The 24,020-nt window shown below is 41.1% G+C and overlaps 1 protein-coding gene and 1 long non-coding RNA gene across 7 annotated transcripts in view; one reads left to right on the forward strand and one right to left on the reverse strand.

The window, feature by feature from the left end:
• The first annotated feature begins 285 nt into the window (after positions 1-285).
• CHD2 (chromodomain helicase DNA binding protein 2) overlaps positions 286-24,020 on the forward strand; it is an 86,108-nt gene continuing 62,373 nt past the window's right edge. For 2 of the 6 annotated variants that reach the window (XM_077828228.1, XM_077828229.1), the window contains exons 1-4: positions 1,473-2,136; positions 2,473-2,601; positions 17,981-18,212; positions 22,627-22,713. In XM_077828228.1, coding sequence (XP_077684354.1) covers positions 2,540-2,601; positions 17,981-18,212; positions 22,627-22,713 — 381 coding nt within the window. In that variant the 5' untranslated portion in view covers positions 1,473-2,136; positions 2,473-2,539. Of the gene's footprint in view, positions 2,137-2,472; positions 2,602-17,980; positions 18,213-22,626; positions 22,714-23,786; positions 23,910-24,020 lie in introns of those variants that run through there. The other 4 variants (XM_077828233.1, XM_077828230.1, XM_077828231.1 and 1 more) reach the window with 4 other exon arrangements.
• LOC144271121 (uncharacterized) lies at positions 5,590-13,048 on the reverse strand. Its single transcript, XR_013347308.1, has 2 exons — positions 12,846-13,048; positions 5,590-5,877 (listed from the first exon to the last, which is right to left on the reverse strand). It is a non-coding gene; the product is annotated as an uncharacterized LOC144271121 (long non-coding RNA).

Below are 24,020 nucleotides of genomic sequence, written 5' to 3' on the forward strand. Positions count from 1 at the left end.
GCCCAACTTTTCTCCTCACAGTTGAATACTGGGATAGACCTGGTGTTAATTAAGATAATTTGTACAAAAGGGATCTCCAGATGATAAATATTATAGATTTAGCATGAGATGCGTTTAACTGTCATTCATTGAGATAAACTGGTGGAAATCTTCATTCTTAACATATGATAATGGCTGTTCATAACTGTTTAATCTTGCAGTGTTGAATGTACACACTTACCTAGCCAGTCTTGTTTCTGCCATTTATTATATGGTGCAGTTGAGTATTAGATTGTCTAAAAAAGACTGAGTATTCAAACTAGTAGATTTTCTTTGTACTGTTCAAGTTCAGTTTGGAATTAGTGCTCTTTTTACATTGTAATTTATTTCTTTAATTTGTGGTGTGTGTGCACAGGGTCACTAGCTTTCTTCTATATTTATATAATCACTCACCAGTCAATATTGCACTATATTGGTATAGCACATCAAATTTACACAACCCTCATTTAATTGCATTGAAGAGACAGGATGGATTGACTGAGGGCAAGAATGGGAAGGATATGGAGGAGCTGAAATAAAATAACTTGGGTTTTACTGCTAGAGCTTGCTATTGGCCATTGGTTGGGATAGTGTACCATTTTTGATGCACTTAGTATAAAGCCCAAATCAAAACATTATCAAAAAATCTGGAACACTGACGCCTGATTCCAATATCTTGTAAAATGGATAATAACTGTGTGAAAAGTTCAGGTGACACTTACAGTTGGCTATCACTTTTGCTTGTTGGGGAGGAGTGGTGGGCATAAGGGCATCTCTTGTGCTTAGATTATCTCCAATTCCTCAATGTGTGGTGTTTTGTCTACCAGGATGTAGTATCTGAGAATTTACTTGGCTTGTAATGAATAACTAATTCTGCACCTTGAATTCTACATTTCTGTAAAAAGTCCACTTTGGGATGTTATGGTGTATTATAAACAATAATGGGTTAAGGAATGGGCAATACTTATCTGGGTGCTATATTTTCTTTGCTGTAGTGTCTTCAGTTAATGAATTAAAATAACATAGCTATTTAATTTTACTCTTCTCAAGAACCACTAGGGAGGCGCTGTTGAGTTAAAAGGGTTACTGGCAAATTGCTTTCTTTAGGGTGTAGTATCTTCCCATTTTTCAAGCTTATATTATAGGTATTGAGTGACAAGGGAAGGGATTATTGATTGAAGATAGATGTTTTTGATTGAATTTTAAAAAAAATTGCTACCCATTGGGTGGGGTTGACTTCCAAGGAGGGTTGTTGCTCAAATCTGGTTATTAGTCCCTCTTCCATTCTTTCAAAATGGCTTGTTACAGCACCACTTCCTGTCCAGGGAGGAAGTAATTTTAGCCCATGGACTGAAATATTTAGCAAATCTTTAAAACAAAAGAAACAAATTACATTTCTTTCTGGCTTGAAAAGGGTGCCTGAGCCAGATGGGGTTAAGATGCCCCCTCAGATGGGGTGGTTTGAAGAAGCCAAGGATGTGGGGGGGTGGCAGGCACCCTTTAGGTGGAGGCTAGCTCTTTTTTTTGGTAGAAATGAAGGGGTGGGTCTATGGTACATCACCTGAGTTGTGGGGTAAATGTAGAGAGTGTCAATCAAAGGCAGAGCTCAGAGCTGGGAAGGAGCTCTAGATGGCGGCTGTGCCTTAGAGAGAGCGCGCTGAGCTCCGTGCCTTCCCAACACTTTACGCAACTTTCCCTAACTTTCAGGCAGCCTCAGGGGGCCACCAGAGCCCCTTACCTGTTTTAGGCACGAATCGGGGGCAAATTGAGCCTTTTTCGGGCAGAAAACCAGCTTTTGGGGGCTCTCTTTTCGTGCCTTGCTGGAAAGAAGAAGCCGTGGAGAGAGCCCAGGTCGTTGTTTTTCCAGCTTAGAAGCCATGGCGTACCTCCATTTTTGTGCGCTCTCCTAATGAGCTTTTCCCCCGGACATTTTTTGTACTAATTATCGCTGCTTTTTACTTTCACGGCAGTATATTTTTGGGGATTAGAATCTATTTATTTTTTTTATTATCTGAAAATATATAGTTACCGTTTTAACCTCCAAATATTTTGGATCTGATGTTTTTCCACTACCCGAAACTAATATCGGCTTGGTCCTGGCGGTGGTGCATGGATCAGGTAGGTGGGCAATTAATATTAATTTTCAGATTTCTGCCGTTTTTGAGTACTTTGACTTTTCGACCGATTTGAGCTGTATTGGGATGACGCAATAAAATACAGAGATTTTTTTGCTTCCTCTGTTACTTTGGGAAAGTTTGCAGGATGCTGCTCTGGGCTGTTTCTCTTCCTATTTTTTCTTTTTAAAATGAATATTATTGTTTTAAATGTCCGTTTTCCTGTGCTGATCAGTGTTGTGTATTGTTATAAGTATCATTGCAGCGTCAGGACTTTGTTCTTGATAACGAAAGCCAATGAAACAAACTGGGACCTTACCTTTCTTTCAACTTTTGACAGTAAATACCTGGGCACAGGACATCAAAGCAAACACAGATACCCCCCTTAAATATTTAAGAATTAAAAGATGATGAGAAATGAGGACAAAAGCCAAGGAGAGGAGGGTTCAGTACACAGCAATGCATCGAGGTATGATCTATCAACTTTATTTTTTTAAAAACCTCTGAATACAGTGTTTACCTTGACAGCTCTGGGTCACTGTCCATACTTAATACAAAACATTTAACTGATTTTGATTCCTTTTTTAAGGAATGACCTTGAGATTGTTAATATGCCACACCCTAATTTTTTTTTGGTAGCAATTTCTGAAAGTTGTGTTGTGACTTAAGGGCCCATGTCAGAGTCAAAAGGTAATGTACCTTTATTCAAGGGAGTCCCTTTCTCTGTTATGCTTTTTAAGTTTCTGAATTTCAGTTTTTAGGTTTTTTGTTCTGTGAAAAACGACCTTGTCGCTTTAGCCATTGCTGCATTGCACCATTTTACATACAAGGCAAATTTTTCTTTGAAGAATCTCAGAAGTCTAAACTTTAACTGAGGGCCATACAGAAGCCTAGTAGTAGTAAATTATAGTAAATAGACACTAGAGAAACTTACATGAATGAAAAAAAGTTCATTTTAAAATATAAACTAAAAAGTGCCTGTTTGATTGATGCTCCTTACTTTATATTTTATTTGGGCTTACTGAACTTTGATACTGTTTAGGTATTTTAGGATATTTTGATACAATTTAACCAAACTTTCCCCTGGTGGTGATAGTATTTCATGTTTATAAAATCTAACCTAGGATTGTTAATGGGAACCTTGGTGTCCTTTGATTGCTTGTTTTGTATATTTTTGCTCATAATGTGTGTTGACATAAAAGTAAAGTAATGATATTCTTTTCAGATATTTTATAAATTTAACTTTGATTTGTGGAACAGTACAAAATACTGAAAATACAGCTAATATTTGATACTTACAACAACATTAAGTCCTTTGTTTTGTTCTTCATTTAGCTTTTAACATTGTATTTTAAACAAAATGTGTTGGCTTAATCTAACATTGAAGTCTAAAAACTTTTGCATTGCTCTTCTGTGGTTTGTCAATACACTGCATTTTGCCTGTTTTTGTTAACTTTTATTAAATCGTGGCCTATTCATTTTTCCTTGAGTATCTTTTAAGTAATTATCAATAAAATGAATTCTAAAACTCTTTGCTATCAATATGTGCACTATGTAAGTTTTTATCAAATGTATGAATAAGCTTTTGTCCAGTAATATTTAACTTATTCTTGAACATTATATGAACTTGAAATATTGTGGTAGAAACACAGTTATGACCACGTTATTTTGTTATACCCTTTTAAAACTTAATTTTGCATGCCAATCAGGAATGTTTTTAAATTGCAATGTAATAAAAGGTGTTAAAATGGAAATAGGTAAGTTTATTTGATTTAAAATGGTATTGTTAAATTGGTTTAAAAATACCAAATCACATACACACAGTATATACAAGGACTTGCGTTATTTAAAATATGTTTGACACATTCTTAACCTTAATTGTAAGGTTGTAATTGTGTTTTTAAGTGAAGCTGCAAAAATCCTGACTTTGTCAAGAAAAAGTTGGTTTGCTTTTTAATCTAAATGTCACTGAAAAATGTGGGTTATCAGTAGTAAGAGCAACAGCAATCAGAATAAATACATTTTAGGAGTGTAGGAACATTATTCCAAATAAAGTGAAGTCTAATAACTGGGTATAATGGGTGAATAAGTGGGATCACACAGACACACGACCTTTGATTTTTTTTCTGTCCCAAGGGTATAATATTTGCATAGCATCACGTGTAAATTTTTCTCTTTTGTAGCAAAGATCATGTGTCTAGCATCATTGATAGAGCCATGTGTTTCACCGTTGTATTAAATAAAAAAGTAAAATGCCTACCATTTTTATCCCCCTTTCCTCAGACTTCACCAGAATAAACTTACTGCTGGTAATATCTACTCACCTGTAGTGTGGGAGCAATTGAAGAGAGCATATTTATAAATGAGCCTTATTTTCTGAGCTGTGAGTCAGCTGAATGTCTAAAATACTCTACTTCCTAAGGTTGACTTTAAGATATGGGGGAAATGATTTCTAGGAAGTAAAGCCTTCAGCTTGCTTTACTGTAACTCTGAAACACATTGATGTCTGCACGGATCATGCTTCTCTGACTTGACTCCCCTCTCACAGTTTTGTTGGACTAGCTTATAAGCATTAGGTAATGTGTGAAGTCATATTACACAATCATGCCTTGATTGGAGGCTACAGTAATGACAATGGATGGGTAAGGTGGATATGAGTGACTGGTGCCACTGATCTGAGGTTATGAGAAGCAAAAATACAGATGGAGAAACTGTGTGTGTTTGGTAGAGAGTGCATTAGTATAATGTCTGGGGAATATGACTGGAATTGTGATTCCTGCATTTCTATTCTTAGGAAAGGAAAAAAACCTTATCTGAACAAACACACACTCCTCTGAGAGTTGACTTGAAAGAGACATTATTCCTGAGGGGAAATGATGTTAGTTTAACTCTTACAAAAAGTTTAGTAGAGTCCGCACATATGTAGGCCTTTCTTGGGACCTTTTGGATGAATAGCAACACCTGTTCTTGTATTTCAGGGTACAGACCGTAACCTAATTGTCAAGCTTTCCAACTTAACTGTTAAGCTCGCTCACTTGATTTAAGTTGCTTCACCCAGGATGAAAGCTGGGATGTTGTCAGTAACTCAGAATTTTAAATAATGGAACAGAATGTTGGCAGTAATGTTTCTTTAAAAAATATTTTTCTTGCATCTTCTGCCTTTTTTCTAATGCTTTTTTTAGAAAAAGCAGATGATGTGAAGAGGAGCAGTTACATGTACATTAGGTTACATACAATACATTTTTAATGTATCCTAATGTTAACTTCACAAATACTGGTATCTGAAATACAAATAAGATAAAATCTAGGAATTGGCAATCCTGTACAACAATAGTATAAATAACATAAGGACATGCCATATAGTTCCAACTTCTGCTTAAATCCCACTTCTGCTTAAATCCCTTGGAATTTCCTTATTGCAGTTACCTTCTCGCATCCCTAACCATAATGAAATGGACATGGCTTGTATTTTTATTATGTAAGAGATGCTGCAGCAGCACAAACAGTTGTATTTGCTGCCAACTTGCACTTCGTTATAAAATACAATTTGGAAATATTAGTTCTGTGTGAATGGATTTAGACCTGATTTCCATTGAGAGCTTTGAAGTTTTAGATCTGTAATCTGTTGTCCTCTTGGCAAACGGCTTCTTTTGTAGAACTGATTGCTGCAGACTTTGTAGACCAGAACACATTCAGTTTGTGGCAGCCATTTTATGAAGTAGTTTCATATAAAAGAGGATTTTATCTGGGGAAAATAAAGAAGTGAAACAAAAATTAACACTGATCTGTTTCATCAGCAATTAGTGTTTCTTATCTTGTTAGTGCTCAAAAGGAAACTAGCCACTCTTGGAAGGAAAGAAAAATGATTAAACGCCTGGCATTTTGGTGCAGGTCCAGTTCAGTCACAAAATGGCTGTTCCTTTGTGCCGCATAGCTGACAGACATACTGCATTGCACTGTGTGTACTCTGAAAACAGCAGGAAGTTGCTGGTGGGGAGTTCAAAGGCCATCTTGTTTTTGCTGTGGAATCTGATTGGCTGTTAGCTCACTTGGTAACAGGACGGTCAACACTCTGGGGCCTCTGTGGAAGCAGAGCTCTGCCTTCTAGTGATGTCAGCATAAGCTTGCTTTTCAGAGCCTCCCCCACTCTTGGCAAGAGAATTACTGCCTGCTCAGCCAGCAGGGAAAACAGTGTTTGCATGCACAGCATTCATCCCAGTGTGTGTGACAGAGAGAGCGTGCATGCATGCAGTAGATCTACAGTGAATTTCCTCACACCCTCTTTATGGACAAGTAGTTCATTATTTTCAGAAGCAAGTAGGCAACTGAAAATTAACAGGGTTATTTTTAGTAGAATTTTCCTTTATTTTTTTTTTTTTAATTTGGTATTCCCTTTAGCGTTCCTTGAACAGCTGGATATTTTGTATAACTTTACAAATCTTAAATGGGTGAAGCTCCATAAGTGTGTAAATGCTTTTAGCCTGGTCATATTTTACTCTTTTAAAGAAAACACAGGAGAAGCAATGCTGGACATGTTTAACAAGATACATTTTTAAGATGGTCTGGCTACAGATTCCTTCTCTTGGTTCTCCGGTTTACAATCTAATTGGTTATTACTGTGAGTGCTTTTTGTTCCAGTCCTGCAGTACCACTTACATAATTTGGTCCTCTCTGGCCGGACGAAAGCAGTGGTTTTTTTTTAAACTTTTTAACCTTCTGCTAACTTCTAATATGAAGGGTTTTTTTAAAAAACAAAAACCAAGCAATCCATGTTATGTCAGTGCAGGGGCAGAGAAAATAATGTGCAATAAATTTGGTTTTGTTGTATTATAATGTAATCTACATGGAACACAAAGGGGTGGTTCATTTTTATTTTAAGGAAGTAACTTATCTCATTATAAATATATGATTCATAGCTTTTAAACTACGGTATTTTCTGTTTTTTGAGCATGGCTAGAACTGTGCAAAGAATATATAGAACACTTTAACTTCTTGAAGTTTACAAGAGTTTGAAATATTTTAAAATATTTATGAACTGTTTCTTTAACTCAAATAAAAACTTAATTCAGACTTCTTTGAAATAATCAAACACTATGCATTCTCTAACTGTATTATCCTGAGTATTTTGTGTAACAGAAGTGGGGAAGACAATAGAGAGATCAACTGTGATTTCATAATCCTACAGAAACTGCCTTCATTTATCACGGCCAACTAAGGGCTCATTTACACTAGAAAATTAGATCAACCCAGCTGCCTTGCTCAGGGGTGTGAAAAACTCACATCCCTGAGCAATGTATTAAGCTGATCTAAGTCCCGTTGTAGACAGTGCTAGATGGATGGAAGAATCCACCTTTCAGGGAGGTGGAATACCTGTGCCAACAGGAAAACCCCTCCCATTGGCATAGGTAATCACAATTTTTATTAAAGCTAATGTTAAATTATATAATTTATCTACACTGAAGTGCTACATTTGAACACTTGCAGCACTGGAGGTGTTTTGCTGTACAGTTTCAAGTGTAGCCCCAAGTGTGTCTTTACTGCAGAGTTTCCACAGGGTTTTCTGGGTGTTGCCCCTACCTGCTCCCATCCATACATAAAACCTCTTGCCTGAGTTTAGTGATGCTTTCAACACAGGCTAGCTTTCAGAGCTGGAGATGTATCTTTAGAGTCTGGGTTCTGCTTTTACTTGTCATCCTGCCCATTTTGCAGTGAGGTTTAAGTCAGTCAAGTGCTGATAGTTCTGTGCCAAAGGCACTGCCTTTCTGCAGTTCCCCCTTCTGCTCAGGACAGATAAGGTCTCCCACTATGCACTGGGGAAAGAGTCATAAAGAGGTGTATCTTGGGTGTGCCCCTAGAAGTCTTAGAAGTGCACAGGGGAAGTGCAGCACCAGGTGAGAACACTAACTCATTTCAGTGCTCCTGAGCTAGGCTGACCCAAATGCCCAGAGCCAGGCTAACTGCACTGAAGACATACACTGTCTTTTGCACCACTACATTTGAAACGCACTAATATGATGTTGAGCTGATTTGGGGCAGGGAAAGAGGTAATAGTGGCAAGGTGTCAGTTAACATTAAGGGTATGTGTACACTTAAACCATGATAGCATTACAGCTGTACCACTGTAATGCCTCAGTGGAGATGCAGAAGGGGTTCTACCACTGGTGTAGGTTATCTAACTCCCTGAGAGTCAGTACCTAGCACTGTCTGCGGCGGGGGTGGCATAGTTCGTGCTCTCACTCTCAAAAGTGTGGATTTTTCACACCCCTGAGAGAAGTAGCCAGTGTAAGTTCCAAGTATAGATCAGCCCTTAGAAACTGAATCATCAATCCTCAGAACAGTGTCATTCCAAACTCTGCCCCCCCTTTCTTCAGTGCCTCTCACCTCTATTCTATAGGTTTCAGAGTAGCAGCCCTGTCTGTATTCACAAAAAGAAAAGGAGTACTTGTGGCACCTTATAGAAGCCACTTGAAGAGATGACAGGATACCTATTTATTCAGCCTTCTGCCTCGCAAAACACTTCACACTTAACTAAGTACTGGGTATTTTACAGCAGTGATTTTGAACAATTCATTGCTTGCTATTCCCCAACCCTGCCACACCCAAAACCAGTTCTGTATGTGACAGTGGAAAGATTCTGCCAACTGTTTACTGCTCTAAAATATTTGTGAAGCTATAAGTGTTTACGCTTCCTTACATTTCTTTCATTTTTAGGCACAGAAAGATCAACATAATTCCTTATATTTTAATATTCTGTAAAAACTCCTACTGGAGTTTGTAGGAACAGTTGGATATTTTTTGTTCTGTGAGGGAGTCCCACCTCTTAACTGTGAATCTGCCACCTTTTCAGATCTCCTTTCATCATTACTGTATTTGGAGAGGTGTGGCTGTCACCTGATGTCTGCAGGGGATGCACTCTAATAGATTATTGTCCTAACTCCTCCAGCCATAACTGCCTTTAAAGATCACTTGTGATAGAATCATATAGCAGACCTCCAGTGTCCGTGTAAACCCATATCTTCTGGGTTTTGTACTGGACACACAGATGTAACTGGCTGAAGTTTTAAACCATGAAGGGGGAAAGCCTAATTCCAAATTTTACTAGGTCTTCTAAGGCCTGTTTCTTTAACATAAGACTTGTCAGGGTTTCATGCACAATTAAAAAAAAAAAAAAAAAGTCTCATTCTGGTACATACTAAAACCAATTAGCCGTTTTGAGCAGAAGAGCTGTTGGTGTGTATATTTCCCCTAAAGCATTTGCATGTTCACTACACTACACTGTGTTGCTGACTAGATGCAGAGTCCCTTTTGAATTGGCCATTGTGCTTCATGCTGACTGTGCTGACATGGAGCTAAAGTGGCAGTTAAAATGATTGAGTGATGTATGAAATAGCTTCTGTCCTGCTGTCCCTTTCCTAAAGGAAAATGTGTTATCTAATCCAAGTATCCGAGGGGTAGCTGTGTTAGTCTATATCCACAAAAACAACGAGGAGTCTGGTGGCACATTAAAGTCTAACAAATTTATTTCAGCAAAAGCTTTTGTGAGTAAAAACCCACTTCTTCAGATGCCACCAGACTCCTCGTTTTTATCTAATCCAAAGGGCACGGATATCTAGTAGGCAAAAAGACAGGCAATCTTCTCTTTTCCCATTATGCACAGGTATTATAAGGTTCTCAACAGTGGGTGCTGCGTGAGTGGGAACAGTGAGGCAGTCACAACTGAGTTATATGCTGCTCTTGGTGAACATTTAAACATGTTAGTACTTTCGGACACCACCACATTCTTGGGGAAGAGGAGATCTCTTTCAGAGCCCTGAAGACTACACCTGTACTCTCCTTTCACTCAGGGTGAACTGGGAAGAGTCAGTCTTTGGTGTTTCTCAGGGCTGGTCTACGCTACCAGTTAAGTCGATGTAACTTACATTGCTCAGGGGTTGGAAAAAGACACCCCCCTTCTTCCCCCATGACACAAATTACAGGAACCTAAACACTGTCCACTCTGGCGCTGTGTTGGCGGGAGATACACTATCGCTGACACAGCTTCCACCTCTCATGGAGGTGAAATAATTATGCTGACGGGAGAGCGCTCTCCTGTCCACATAGCGTGTCTGTACCAGATGGTCTACAGCAGTGCAGCTGTGCCGATGTAGTGCAGCAGTGCAGCTGTGCCCTCAGTGACGCTCCTTAATCAAGTAGAGGGGGTGTGACTGCTTTTACCACTAGAATGATCGATTCTTTTCTGACCCCTACTAAATATCTTGTATCCTAGGCATTTCCAACTTCTAACTCACGGATCAATGAGCAACTGAGCCCTGTTTTCAACATATTAAGGCAACTAGTTAACTAACTTCCCCAAATATTTTTATTTCTGAACACAGTCTGCTGAGCTGTTGAATGAGGCGGATGGTGCTGTCTCTAAATCTAAAACTTTCTCTCTTTTAGAGAGATCTGCTGCAACTTAGGTATCTTTGTTCCAGGTTTTAATGAAGGCAAAGCTGTTTATTAGACAGTCAGTGTCAATGAAGAGATTGGGCAGAAACAGAGTGAGGTACCTCAGATGCTGCTTTTCAGTGTGGTCATTTTTCCTTCAGTCTCTAAATCTGTGCCTCTAACGGTGAAAAAGACAGGAAGAATAAAGGAAGAGGAAGAATAAACATGTCAAACCTAAAGCCAATTAGCAGGTCTTAAAATACTGCTCTGCTCTGAAAAGTGACTAAAAATTATGTGGATTTTCATGTTGGTCTCTCAATAATCCCTATAGCACTGGGATCTGCAACCTTTGTCACGCGCCTGCGAGGGTAAGCTCCCTGGTGGGCCGGGCCAGGCCAGTTTGTTTACCTGCTGTGTCCGCAGGTTCAGTGCAGGCCAAGGGTTGTGCTGGCTGCCGCTTCCCACAGCCCTTGTTGGCCTGGACTGGCGAACCACGGCCAGTGGGAGCTGCGATCGGCTGAACCTGTGGACGCGGCAGGTAAACAAACCGGCCCGGCCCGTGAAGGAGGCTTACCCTGGCAGACTGCGTGCCAAAGGTTGCCTACCCCTGCTATAGCAAATATGTTCCATTTTCCAAGATAATGGATACACTTTTGAAATGTAAACCTAGCAAAGTTAAGATGGTTTTCCTTCTAATATGTTGTCATAAGTAATAAAGTTACTGCAAGTCAAATTAGACCTACTACACGTGAGTAACTGAAACTTCATAAGCATTTCTCTTCATGTTTCAGAAAAAATAATATGCAGCTCACTCCCTTCTGTGATACTGTTCTGAAGTGTGACATGAGTAAGAAGCAGTAAAAATAGACCATATGATTCAAAGTGCACAAAAGGAGCAGATATGTGCAAGAAGGTACCATTCTACGAGGTCACTTTTCAGAGTGGAGTCCTGCTTTAACTTTGTCTAATATGAATAAGACCTGGTCAGATGGAGGAAGTTTGAATGAAAATTCTGCATTGTATCAAAATGCTCTTGGGAACTACTCATACAGTTACTGCTTTTGCTGTGCCTTTAAGGATGGCAGTCCAGATTCTGTTTCTGTTGTGCGTGAGAGACTTCGTTTTAATAAAGCTCTTTTTCATGGGCACTCTGCTCATTTCTGATCAGCAGGATCTCCTATTTTTTCAAGTCTTTTGGCCTCTACACAACTCTGCAAGTGCATCTCACTTTGTAACCTGCAACACCCCCTGGTATTGCCATCCTGAACAGAATCTAGTTGTGATATATTATGTAAATGTAGGTGTAGTGTCTTTGTAGTGGAAATAATAAATTTATAAAACACCTGTCAATCAGGATATCACACCATACTTTACAAAGCAAAGAACTTTAGAGAGAGGTATGCAGATATGGACCATTTATTTAGCTCAGGAAGTGCTTGTGCTTTGGTTCTGCCTCTGGAGCCTTAGGTGTTAAAACCTATCTTGGAGAGAGAGTGGCAGTGTCGGCCAAAAGATCATGCTTTCACTTAATGCTTCACAAAAAGTGTCTTGAAAGCTCAGTTTTTCTGTGAACATCTATCTCAAGCTAGCCTTGAAATTGGAACAAGGATGGTGACAGCTAGGACACCAGTTGTGAGCATATAGTTCTTAATAATTAATTGTATTCTAGTAGCACCAAAAAGATCCTATTGTCTGGGTGCTATACAAACAAAATCAAAAACATAGGCAGTAATTTACAGTCTTACCAGTACTGGACATTAGAGCTGGTACTAAAGTCTGTTGTGTGCTTACCATGTTCTATTATAACCTGCTATTTTCAGATGCTTGTAAATTTGCCAGACTTTAACCATTCTGTTAGAAATTTTCAGAACTTGCTCTCTATTTAATGCTGAATTTCTTTTGAAAGTTTCAGCATAAATAGTTTAGCTTTTACTGAAAACGAAGTTGGGCAAAACAGGTTGGGTTTTTTTACATATGTTTTTCTTGAAAGAGTGTTAGAGCCTCCATCCTTCGGAGCAGGAGCTGGATATTTGGCAAGGGCAGCCTGGGGTGCCTTTTGTTGTGGCCATGAACATCACATTTTCTCAAGTTAGCCTCTGGAAGTCACGTTTTGTACGTGCTCTGTAGAGGCTTGCTCCTAAAAAAATCTCTGAAGACTCAAGCATGCTCGAGCTCCCTCCTCCTCCTCGTCTCTTTCCCCCTGTCTCCCCCTCCCCCCACCCCCATCTGCACCAAACATGCTCATAGGTACAGAGCTAGAGCAAAAGATAAAATGCAGGCACTCACATAGTGAGGAGGAGGAACTGCAGCATTCCTTTCTTTCTTTTGGTGTGTACTTCTATCCATGTTATTGAGCAAGGCCTCACACCCTTGCCTTAGGAGGCAGGCAAGTATCATTATCTTATTTTACAGATGGGATGCCTCAGAGTTTGCATAAGGTCACGTCAGGCTGAGAATAAAACCTTATCTCTAATTGGGTTAGTTCCAAGTCTCATCCACTTTCTCACGCTGCCTTTCATGCTCCATGTGCCCCAGGTCTATGCCTGGTTGTACTGACTGTTGCCATTAGACCACATTCCTCTCCAGAATCAGGATTAGAATCCAGAAATTCTGATACCCAATGTTTTGCTACTGCTACCAAATAGTTGTGTAAGCCACTGGCAAAATGTGTGCTACTACATCTTGTGGATGGTCAGGATAATAGCCTACTGCTGCTACCAGTTACACCATTAGCTCAAATTAAGAGGTCAGAAGTGTGGTTTGGGGTTTAAACACTACTGATGAGGGCGAACAATATGATTTTATGTGATGGAATCTTATCACTTTGTGTGTAATTTCCTAGGTTTTATAAAAAGCAAAAACTGTTCTTAAAAAAAACAACCAAAAGTGGTAAAGTCAACTACTCAAAAGTTAGGAAATGCTAGAACTAAGGTTGTATGGGGAGCTTTAATTTGACTCCCTTGTGTATATGCTGGAAAGTAAGCCGCCTTCTTTGAGTGCTATCCCTGTCTCCACTTCAAGGGTCGGTATGTTTTTGAACTCCTTGTTTTTTTTGGAAGAGGCCTCAATTTCAGATTTTGCTCCAGACTCTGCAAAAACCTCTCTGTGGCCCTGTGAAAACATATCCCTCACCTTCATTCTCTAGTTACATCATGCAAGGAAATTTGGGGTGCTATTTATATTAAAAAAAAAAAAAAACTACACAAAATTGTGTTGCATTGCCCAGCTGTAAAATGGTAGAGCAGTCATTGAGACCCAACCCCTTCTACAATTTTTTTGCAGATTTCTTAAGATGCATGTTTGCGAAAAGGTGACCCAGTCAGCTCCTAGTGTTGCTGTTAAACTGGTTCTTTCTTGAACGCAGATAAGATTATTTCCTTTTATTCTTCAGAAATGGGTCAGTTTTTCCCAGATCAGAAATATCTGCCTCATGAGTAAAGAGTTACAGACTGGAGTACATCTTGGAAATGTGGAATCATCTTTTCTGAGTCTTGGTGGATCTAGATTTGTAGACACACTCCCCATAAAGGGGCCAACCCAACTCGCGCTTAGCTCAATAGATGTTTGTCCTTTGACTTTAGTGGGTGTTGGGTTGGGACCAAAGTGATTTCCAGATATATACTATTTCTTAGTGTAATTGAAAGTCGCCTTGTTCTGGTGCTCATTTTTAGCATCCAAAAAAGATTATCTCTCAAAAATAGACACTGGAAGAGAGGGACTTTAATCTCCAATTGTGTACAGGTCTAAGGATTAACAAGCACATACTTGCATCTGATGAAGTGGGTTTTAGCCCATGAAAGCTTATGGCCAAATACATTTTAGTCTCTAAGGTGCCACAAGGACTCCTCGTTTTTGCTGATACAGACTAACACGGCTACCACTCTGAAACCAAGCACCTACTGTTTGCTCATTGACTGGGGTATATTTGCTTCCTGATATTGTTGGAGATGGCTAGGATCCACTTTGTGGAATTTACTTTCATATTTTAATGAAATTAAAAAATATTAAAGTATTAGGAAGAAAAGTTAAGGTGGTTATTGACAAGCACATGCCCTTTGTTTCACTGACAGGTTTCAGGGGTTTTTAAAAAGGGAATTGCTTGCCACAATCTTAGAAAATGAAGAAATATAACATACTCAGCTGCAATATTTTTAGCAAGAGTATATGCATGTTCAGACACACCTGCAAATGTATGGCTGATTCCTCTCTCTAAAGAAATGACAAGTTTGAGATTTCACTATTCTTAATCCTTATTTGCATTATGGTATTACCCACAGTGTGGTAGATGTGGTCTCCGCCCCAGAAGAGGTCAGAACCTTGACAGATAAAGGGCTGCAGGGAGGGATAATAGGTAATTTTGTGTGTTTAAATAAACAGCAGCTATGCCACCTGGACCTCAACCCAGCCATTATTGTTTAACTTCTTGTAGCCAATGCTAGTAGAGCTGTTTGAAAATATGATTCCCTCTCCCCCCCAATTTTGATTTTCAGTGGAAATTTGAATACAAAAATATTTCAGCCAAATGTTGAAATATTTCAATTTGGAAATGCTGCAGCTTTACCTCATGGGGGTTGTAGTTCGGGCACTTCAAGCTTCCATTCTCCTCTCTAGAGTGGACTCCTAGGTTGGACTGCATTTCCCATGATGCACCCTATAGTCACCTCTTAGAGAGGGGAGGCAGTTCACTGTGGGAGTCCCTTGCCATGGTGCATTTATGGAAGATGCAGGCCAGCTGAGGAGCTTGGCCGATAAAGAATGGGGACATGAAGCAACGGAATTACAGCTCCCATGAGGCACCCTGGCAGCACGTCCACATGGAAATATTTCAGTTTTTGAGTGTTTGGATTTTTGACTAAAAATTGAAAATTTCCACAGAAAGCAGGTACTTTTCATGAAAAATGTTGTCTTGTGGGAAAATTGGGTTTTCAGTAAAAATCAGTTTCAGCAGAAAATATTCAACTAGCCCTAATTGCTAGTAAATGGGTCTAGAGTGAGCTATTTTCAAGTGAAAGAGAAGGAATGGCCTTAGGAATGAATTCAGTGAGGACATTCCAAGAGAAGGGGACAAATGGGGGGGGGCTGAGTGGGGGGGAAATGAGGCTGGGTTTACAGCAGGGGGGCGATGTGAAAAGACCTGAGCCAATAAATAAGCAAGGGCAAAGGTGGGGAAAGTCTAGAAGGTGGTGAGGACAAGAAACTTGAATCCTTCCATTGGCTTCCATTTTTCCATCACCTCAAGTTCAAGGAGGTTTGACATTTTTTGAGTGCAGGCATGGAAAATGAGCTTACAAGAGTTGTGTTTTTGTGTGGATTAGAAGTGGGGGCATAAGCAATGGGAGTGTTGGAGAGGCCAATGACAAAGTGGCTTGTCTTGTTTTTCCAGTTCTCCTATAACAGAGCAGGGAAAAGGGGTAACAGCTTCTGAATTTCATATTCCCCCCACTTTTAAAGCCAAACTGAAGTAGGCAAAGCAGACTTTAAAGATGAGCTCATTACTTAGAAGTTGGTCATTTCTGTTCCTCCAGGTTTTGAAATCTTCCCTTATAGCTAATATTTTCTTTTAATTTCACATTCTTCCATTTTGAGACACAAAACAAACCAGAAGTCACAAGAGCAGGGACAAATCATAAGATGGTGGAAGAGCAATCTTCTAAAATGGTGACTGGAAGTCTGGCTGAGTGCCCAGAAGCACTGGCGGAATTTCTGGAGCAGTTTTTCATGCAGTGTTTCACTGCTGCCCTCTGCCAGCTCTCTGAGAAAATGCAGTTCTGTTCTTCGGTAGTGATTTACTGTACTTAGTCAATTGTCTGGGATGTATTTATTCACGACTGGCTAGGGATATTGTCTCAGTGTGGCTAGGAGACCTGTATTTTGTAGGAAGGAGATTTAGTTTTTACAAGGACTCATAAAAGAATTCCTTTTAAAAATAGAACCCTTTTTATTTCCATATTTGAATCTTTTCTATTTATGTGTGGAAAGATTTATGAAATTTTATTTTATTGTCTATTGATAGCTACTGTGCAAAAGTATATTGATTTCTGTGATTTTTATCATTGTATTATATTATGATATTCTTGCTTGTGCCTTTTTAAAAAGTACTGATGCTGCTGAAATTAATCTATCTGGACAAAAACTAGATACATTTGTTCTTTTATAATTTTATAAAAGGGGACAAATTAAAAACTACATTCCCCTCTTGAACTGTGCTGACTCTTTTCTTCCAGTATTCTAGGCTGTTTACAAACAAAGAACCAAAAGTTAGTCTCTTTCCCATTGAGTTTATACTCTTATTTTAACAACATTCTTTTTAGTTTGTTGTAGGGCCAGATGTGATGCCATGATCGCTAACTCTAGCTGCTCTTCTTCACTCTCTGTCATGTGCATAATCTGCTGCGCTGCAATGAGTTTCTCTTCCTCGGTTGGGTTGCGGTTTGAGAGGCTGGGGAAATAGGAAAGGAAATAAAAATTATATTAGCTCTAGGAGAGATGGGCACTGCAGAGTGAGGCCTCTGGTGGCATTACATGAATTGTTGGATTTTTAATCCAGCATGACCTCTGTTCTCTCCCTTTGGATACCTCTGGCGCGACAAATCACATACAAATGAACTGTACGAAAACACTTGGTATCTGTAGTTAAACTCCCATGCCTGATGAACGTTCCTTTTGAATCTAAGAAAATCAGATGCTCCCATTTAGGGCAGACACGGATTCCTCTTGCTGTTTGAGTTGATTAAAAAGACATCTGTTCCAGGCTCCCTAACGTTTTTAATAACACCATAAGAGAAATCCCAGCAGCAGTAATGTAACCATTTCAACAGGAACTCAGCCGGCCAACCACATACAGAAACGCCTTTCTACCACTCCACTGTTAAACTTGCTTTTTCTGGGGCATATCTCATTATTACCGCTGAAGCATCTGTTACTGGCCCCTCTCTGAGATGGGATACTAGACCAGGTGGAGCACTGGTCTGATCTGGTATGGTCCTAATTTGGCTGCTAAATTGGAAAGGGATGGAGTTCTATACCAGAGCTCATGCCCACTCATTTTTAATCTGGTGGTGTGACCCATGGAGACTGCATGCCATGCTCCATCTTGCTCTGAGCAGAACAAGTCCTTGCAATGAGAGTGCGCTTCCTTGAGGCAGCTCTTTCTGCAGCCTGTCTTTTTGGTGCTTTAGTTGACCGGAGGTAGGCACTCGATAGTGACATGAAGTCCATCTGCTTCCCTCATGTACCAAACGTGTGTCCTCCACTGGGAGAGCAATTGCATCTGGATGTCACTCTAATGTAGCAGTGCAGAGTATTCTTGTTAGACATGGGGATTTACACCCCTAGTTAGGCTTTTAAAAATGTGCCTAATATTGTACCTTGGATACAGTCGTAGCGCAGTTAAAATTAATTCCTTCTTTCTTTACCATTAGTCACTCAGCGTCTGAAGAGGCCTCTGGCTCCGACTCTGCAAGCCAATCTGAAAGCGAGCAGGGGAGCGAACAGGGCAGTGAGCATGGCAGCGAGACAAACAGCAGCTCAGAGTCCTCCGAAAGCCAATCTGAATCTGAAAGCGAGTCAACAGGTTCGAAATCCCAGCAGACCCCACCTGAAACCAAAGAAAAACCAGCCAGCAAGAAGGAAAGGATAGCAGATGTAAAAAAGGTATTGTCCCTGTCACTTTAACTAGCCATGTATATATAACCTAACCAGGTACTGTCAAACCCTTGCTCAGAATGAAGGACCAGAGAGCAGTACACTAGCAAAACTGTTGTTGGCCTCCAGGCCACTTTGCCAGCCTTCTCAGAAAAAGGCACCCTCTTGGTGCTGGCTTCCTTGCTCATCTTGTCAGTCACTCCCTGTATATCTCATCCAGCTTGTGTGATGTATGCAAACAGGAGATTCCGTGTGACAGCTTGAGATTTACGCTGTGGGGCTGGGATAGATAGTGACGGGGCTGACTGACAGAATGCAGGAGGCAGACATGAACTGTCAGTAAAAAGGTTTCATTATTTCATCTGGCTCCCCCTCATGTAGGTAAAAGTAGTAAAGCTTCCTAGTGGAACATGCCCAAAGATGGGAACCTGTGCCCAATATTCATGGGAGCCATGTTCCCTTCAGCTCACTATTTTAATTCCATCATTGTGGGTCTAAAAGGAAGTGGATTTCCTGTTGCCTAATTCCTCTGGATCTGTAGTATTCAGCCTTTTCCGTATTGGGCATCCCTCCTCCCAGCTGATCCCCCTCAATTGTAGCCAGCGTCCTTGTCCTATTTAGCCATATAGGAAGGGTGGGGGATGGCAACTCCCTGACACCTGTTGGTGTACTCACCCTGGTGTCGTGTCGTGACCCCCAGGTTGAGAACTCATGCTTGGACTAAGTTTTTTATCCTGGTGTGGATACAGCCAGGACTGTAAAACAGCAGATTTATCTGGGTTATTATTCTTAAAGAAATAATCTGGTTATTTGCAGTCTTAATAGTCAAAAGCAGTAGAGAGTGAGTTGGGGGAAAAGAGGGAGGGTGTCCATTAGGGCAGGGGTTCTCAACCTTTTGATTTCTGAGGCCCCCACAACATGCTGTAAAAATTCCCATGTCCTGCTTGTCCCATATCAACTGTTTTTCTGCATATAAAAGCCAGGACCAGCATTAGGAGGTAACAATCAGGGCAACAGCCGGGGGGCCCCACACCGTAGGGAATCCCATGAAGCTAAGTTGCTTAGGCTTCAGCTTCAGCCCTGGATGGCGGGGCTCGGAGCCCTGGGTTTCAGCCCCATTCCTTGGGGCTTCGGCTTTCTGCCATGGGCCCCAGCAAGTCTAATGCCGGCCCTGCTTGGCGGAACCCCTGAAACCTGCTTGCGGCCCCCCAAGGGGCTCCATACCCCGCTGCATTTAGAGTGTGGAAACCCAGCAAATGTAGCGGACTTGCAGAAAAGGAGTCCGGTCAGACTAACCAGTCTATACATTTTGTGCTGTATGACTGTATGATTATTGTCATTTGTGGTTTGAAGTCCCAGATTGCGAAGTCCAAATACAACACATTCACGTAAGTCAGTTCTTGGAGAAAGCTACTTTGTTTGCTAGGTCTTGGGGAAGCATGGTGCCTGAAGCCTAAACTCTTCAAGTGCCTGCAGGGAATAAAACAGTGAATTTTAATTGTTCACAATGGATGTTCCATCTCAGCTGCCTGAGAACCATTATGCTGCCTGCTCGGGTTTTAGTTAAGCCTCGCATGTTAAGAGTGGCAAGGATGGATGTATTTTTTTAAGGCAGTAACAGTAACACAAAACTTAACTTTCTGTTTTATTGTTGTTTAGTGGGGGCCGAAGGAAGTTATGTCTCTTCCTTTATGGACTCTTAGCAGCACATCTCTAGAAGATGAACATCAAAACATATCTGAGAAAAAACAGATCCATATGCAGGATTCTAAATAACATACACAAGACATGTAACAGATTGGGGGACTTTCAAATGAGAAAAGTGCCCATCTTCCTTCATTCCTGTAACAGAGGACATTTTGCTTCCTGCCTCTGCTGGGTGTAGCTGTTTGGGGCTATTGGAATTACATCCACTGGACTAACCAGTGCAATGAATTTTTATCATACCGTATTCACCTTACAGCTATGACCAGCGAGACTTCAGTCAGAATTGGGCCCCATTGTGTTGGCGCTGTGCAAACAGATGTGGGAGTCGGTCCCTGCTCTGAAAACCTTTCAATTTAAGAAAGAAAGAGATTTGAATGGGATTTTTTCCTTTGTTTTTTTTGTATCAATAGGAAAGTGATTGAACAGGCTTCTGATTTATTTCTGGGTATGTATATGCCCAAGAGGTATATTTTCTACAAGAAACCTCTCCTTTGTAGTGTTTCTTTATAACCACTTGTAAATGTACCAGAACCCCGTGCTGGTGACAGTCCTGCCTTCATCATGCGTTCATCCCAGGTGTCACTTTTGTACCTGTTAGTATATTTAGATATCCTTCTCTTGCTAGTGCTTTTAAGGATACTTGTGGGATGGAGGCGAATATCTTTAGAAGACCATAAAATGGAGATAAAGCCTAATAGGGGCAATAAGGGGTTGCCAGATTAGACTCAGCAGGCGCATGTAAGCCCAGGTGATGAGATCATTTACAAATTACTAATTCTTGAGGTTTGTCTCTGTCCATTCTGGCTTCAGGTGTCTCACCAACAGTGTTCCCACTAATTTTTCCCACGCATGTGCAGAATTTTATGTGCCCCAATATGGAGGCAGGTCTGGGACTGGGGGAGAGGCTGTCTCCCCGCTGCAGCCCTGAGTGCCTGTGTGTTGCTTAATAGGCTGCTGCAGGGCCGCGCAGCGTAGAGGGAACTTACTCACCAATATTAGTGTCCCATGTCATCCACATATCTGTACCTACACCTTCCCTCAGGTTGTAGTTGTCTCCTTTCTCCTCCAAAGGGCCTGGCCGCACAAGTATAACAGACCATACTTTTGTAAGCAGTTTGCAAAACTCTTATTTGACATGGTTACAGCAACATGGTTCTTGGAGCACTACCTGTGCCAGTAACAGTGTCTAGCCACAGTGCATTCCGGGAAGATGTGGGCAGGTATGCCATCTGACTTTATAATGGATAGAGTACCTTGGAGGATATGTGCACAGAATAGCACCAGTACTATATGGGTTAGGGGACATCCTATGTCACAGAATGCTGAGAGGAGGGACTGGCCAAATAGTTATGCAGGCATGGTTGGGGGATCCCATCTACATTGCAAAAACCCAGTGTTTCACCCTGGTTACACGAAGACCATTTGACAGCTTAGGCCTCTGGCAAGCGCAATACATCGTTAGCTGCTATAGTTAACCACATTATGTGTGATACAAGCTGTTTCCAGAGCCAACCATGTTACTAGCTGTTTACAAACTCAGTTAAAAGCTATAGAGGGAGCTTTAGAGGCAGTCAGTACTCTATAAATGCTGTGTTGAGCTGTCAGGATAATGAAAGTCACCTGCACTCAGGCAATCAGAAGTCCAGCTGAATTCGATTAGCACAGACCTGCAAGAGTGGGTGGAATTCCTAGCTCTGCAGGAGTTCTTCTCCCTGGGCCCTGCAAGATCCACTTGGCATCTTTGGGATACAAGTGTACACTGATCTACTGGGCTTTCAGGATAGCTGAGGTGACCCGTATGTCATTGAGCTGTTCAGTTAGCCCAATGGGGTTTTCCCTAGGGGAGAAATTGGGGCAGGTGCTTCTGGTCAGAGAGATTTGTCCTTTTGAGCCTGTAGAGTAGTGGTCCCCAAATTTTTCAAGGTCATGTCCCCCCTTACACCTGTTGGTGCTCCCTCCCTTTGGGGGCCGGGAGTGGGGCGGCAGGGTAAGGAGGCAGAGTCTGGGGCTGCAGCTGGGGGTTGGGGCGAGAAGAGAGATGCAGTCGGGGGCTGGGAGCCAGGGTCACGGCTGGGGGCAGGGCCGAAGCGGGGCTGTGTGGCGCTCCCTCCTCACCACTCATGGTGGCTAGTCTGGTCCCTGCTGCGTGCCCCTCCCCCCCAATGTTCCTCCCTGCCCCCACAGTTTCAGGACCTCTGCTGTAGAGCCTCTTGCATAGGGAGAAGTACTGAGCATTGTCACAAGTCTAATGTAAATGGAGTGGGGAATTTTAAAAAGCTTTTCATCTCTCTAGCTGAAATAAATAGCTCAGTTTGTTCATATGAAAATGCAGAGTTGTTCCTTCTTTGGTTCCTCTTTTGTATTCCAACAGGGACACTTGGAGAGACCGGGTATTCAAATACCTGTCCTTCTACAGCATAAATAAACCTTGAAGTTTTTTTGTAGCTGTGGGAGGGACAACTCAGTATAATAAATGTAGTGGGAGACTGCTGAAATTAAACATGTTATAAAACATTGCTAGGCATATAGTCAAAAATGATCCATGATCCTTTCAGTCATGTTTCATAAGTTTCCATAACTTACCTAACCATCCCTCCCACCAAAAGCCCCGTACCGGTGCCATACTGATTCATCAGAGGTTCACTCTTAAACTTATCTAAAATGATAGCAATAATTGGGGTGAAGCAGGCCTTCTGATGGTCTGTTTATTTTGCAGATGTGGGAAGAATATCCTGATGTTTATGGGGTTAGGAGATCAAACCGAAGCAGACAAGAACCATCGCGATTTAATATAAAAGAAGAGGTAAGAAAAAAAAAAAAGATGAGATGAGGGAATATTTAAAATAAAAAAAAAAAACCACAAAAGAACAAAGGCAGTTCGGATCTGTGTCACCTTTTAAACACTGAGTTCAAGGCAGATTTGTGGAAGCTGGATTTTGCAAATGAAGGTCCCAGTCCTGCAGTCCAATCCACTTGGACAGAGGCTTGTGGAGTCACTGGGCTCTGCAAGGCCATTCAGGTCTCCATGCATGGATCTGATTGCTGGAGTGGGGCCTAATGCAAGTCATGCTCTGTTGTAGAAACGTGGATCAGAGAGAGGGAGTCCGTGTAAAAAACATAAAGGAAACTTCCCAGAAACACCTTACAACAATAAAACAGTCTTTGCTCTATGTCCTCGAGTGGATCGCAGTGATTAGTGTGTTTGTGTGTGAGAGTTCAGCTTTATGAACTATCACTTCTTCCCCCCCGTATTGGGGAAAATCTTACATTTGAATTTAATGCGAGGGACAATGAAAGATGAGTTTGTTAGAGTCTGGCAGCCAGAACTTTAAGTGATTCCAGCCCTCAAAACATACTACAGAAATGGAGAAATTAGCTGCTGTGCTTGTTTCTGTCTACACAGTGCTTTTCATCTGCAGATCTCCAAGGAGGCTAAGCATCATTCTCCCTGTTTTACAGATGGGGAAGCTGAAACACAGAGAGGTTCAGGCTGAAATGTTCAAAGTTAAGGGCCCTAAAGTGAGCAGCGTGATTTTTTTTCAGAGGGGCAAGGCACCTGTAGCTCGTTTTGGAATCTTCTGAAAATCAGGCCACTTTAGGGGTAGGTGCTTATATATGGGTTTAGACACCTAACAACTAGGTACCAAGGTTTGAAAATTTTGGCCTAAATTACTTTCACTGTCATACAGTGTGTCAGGGAATAGACTCCAGATCTCCTGACTCCTAGTTTGGTACTTTATCCACTGGATCATGTGATCTGCACCATGCAACTAAACTCAGAAAATTCCAGACTGCTGAATGCCCTGAATAGCAGCAGCAGGAGGTAAGAAGGGCATTTAGCACATAATTGACTTAGCTTTTGTTTTCCTTTTCAAGTTCCGCAAAGTCCAGACTCGCTGGCTGCCTCTCTGTGCGATGCCCCCAGCATGCACTATGCTGGTGATGTCACACCCATCACAGATCTCCGCTGCAGACCAGAGTGCCCTGTAGGGGGCTCAGGTAAGTCCCATCCTTTTTTGTTTTACAATATTACGTGGTTTTGCAAATGTTGTTTTCTTTTCCGATATCTTTAATTCCTTACTATATAAGGTACAGTTTGAAAAAAAAAAA

This window comes from Eretmochelys imbricata, chromosome 10 (genome assembly GCF_965152235.1).
Source record: "Eretmochelys imbricata isolate rEreImb1 chromosome 10, rEreImb1.hap1, whole genome shotgun sequence".
Taxonomy (NCBI): Eukaryota; Metazoa; Chordata; order Testudines; family Cheloniidae; genus Eretmochelys; species Eretmochelys imbricata.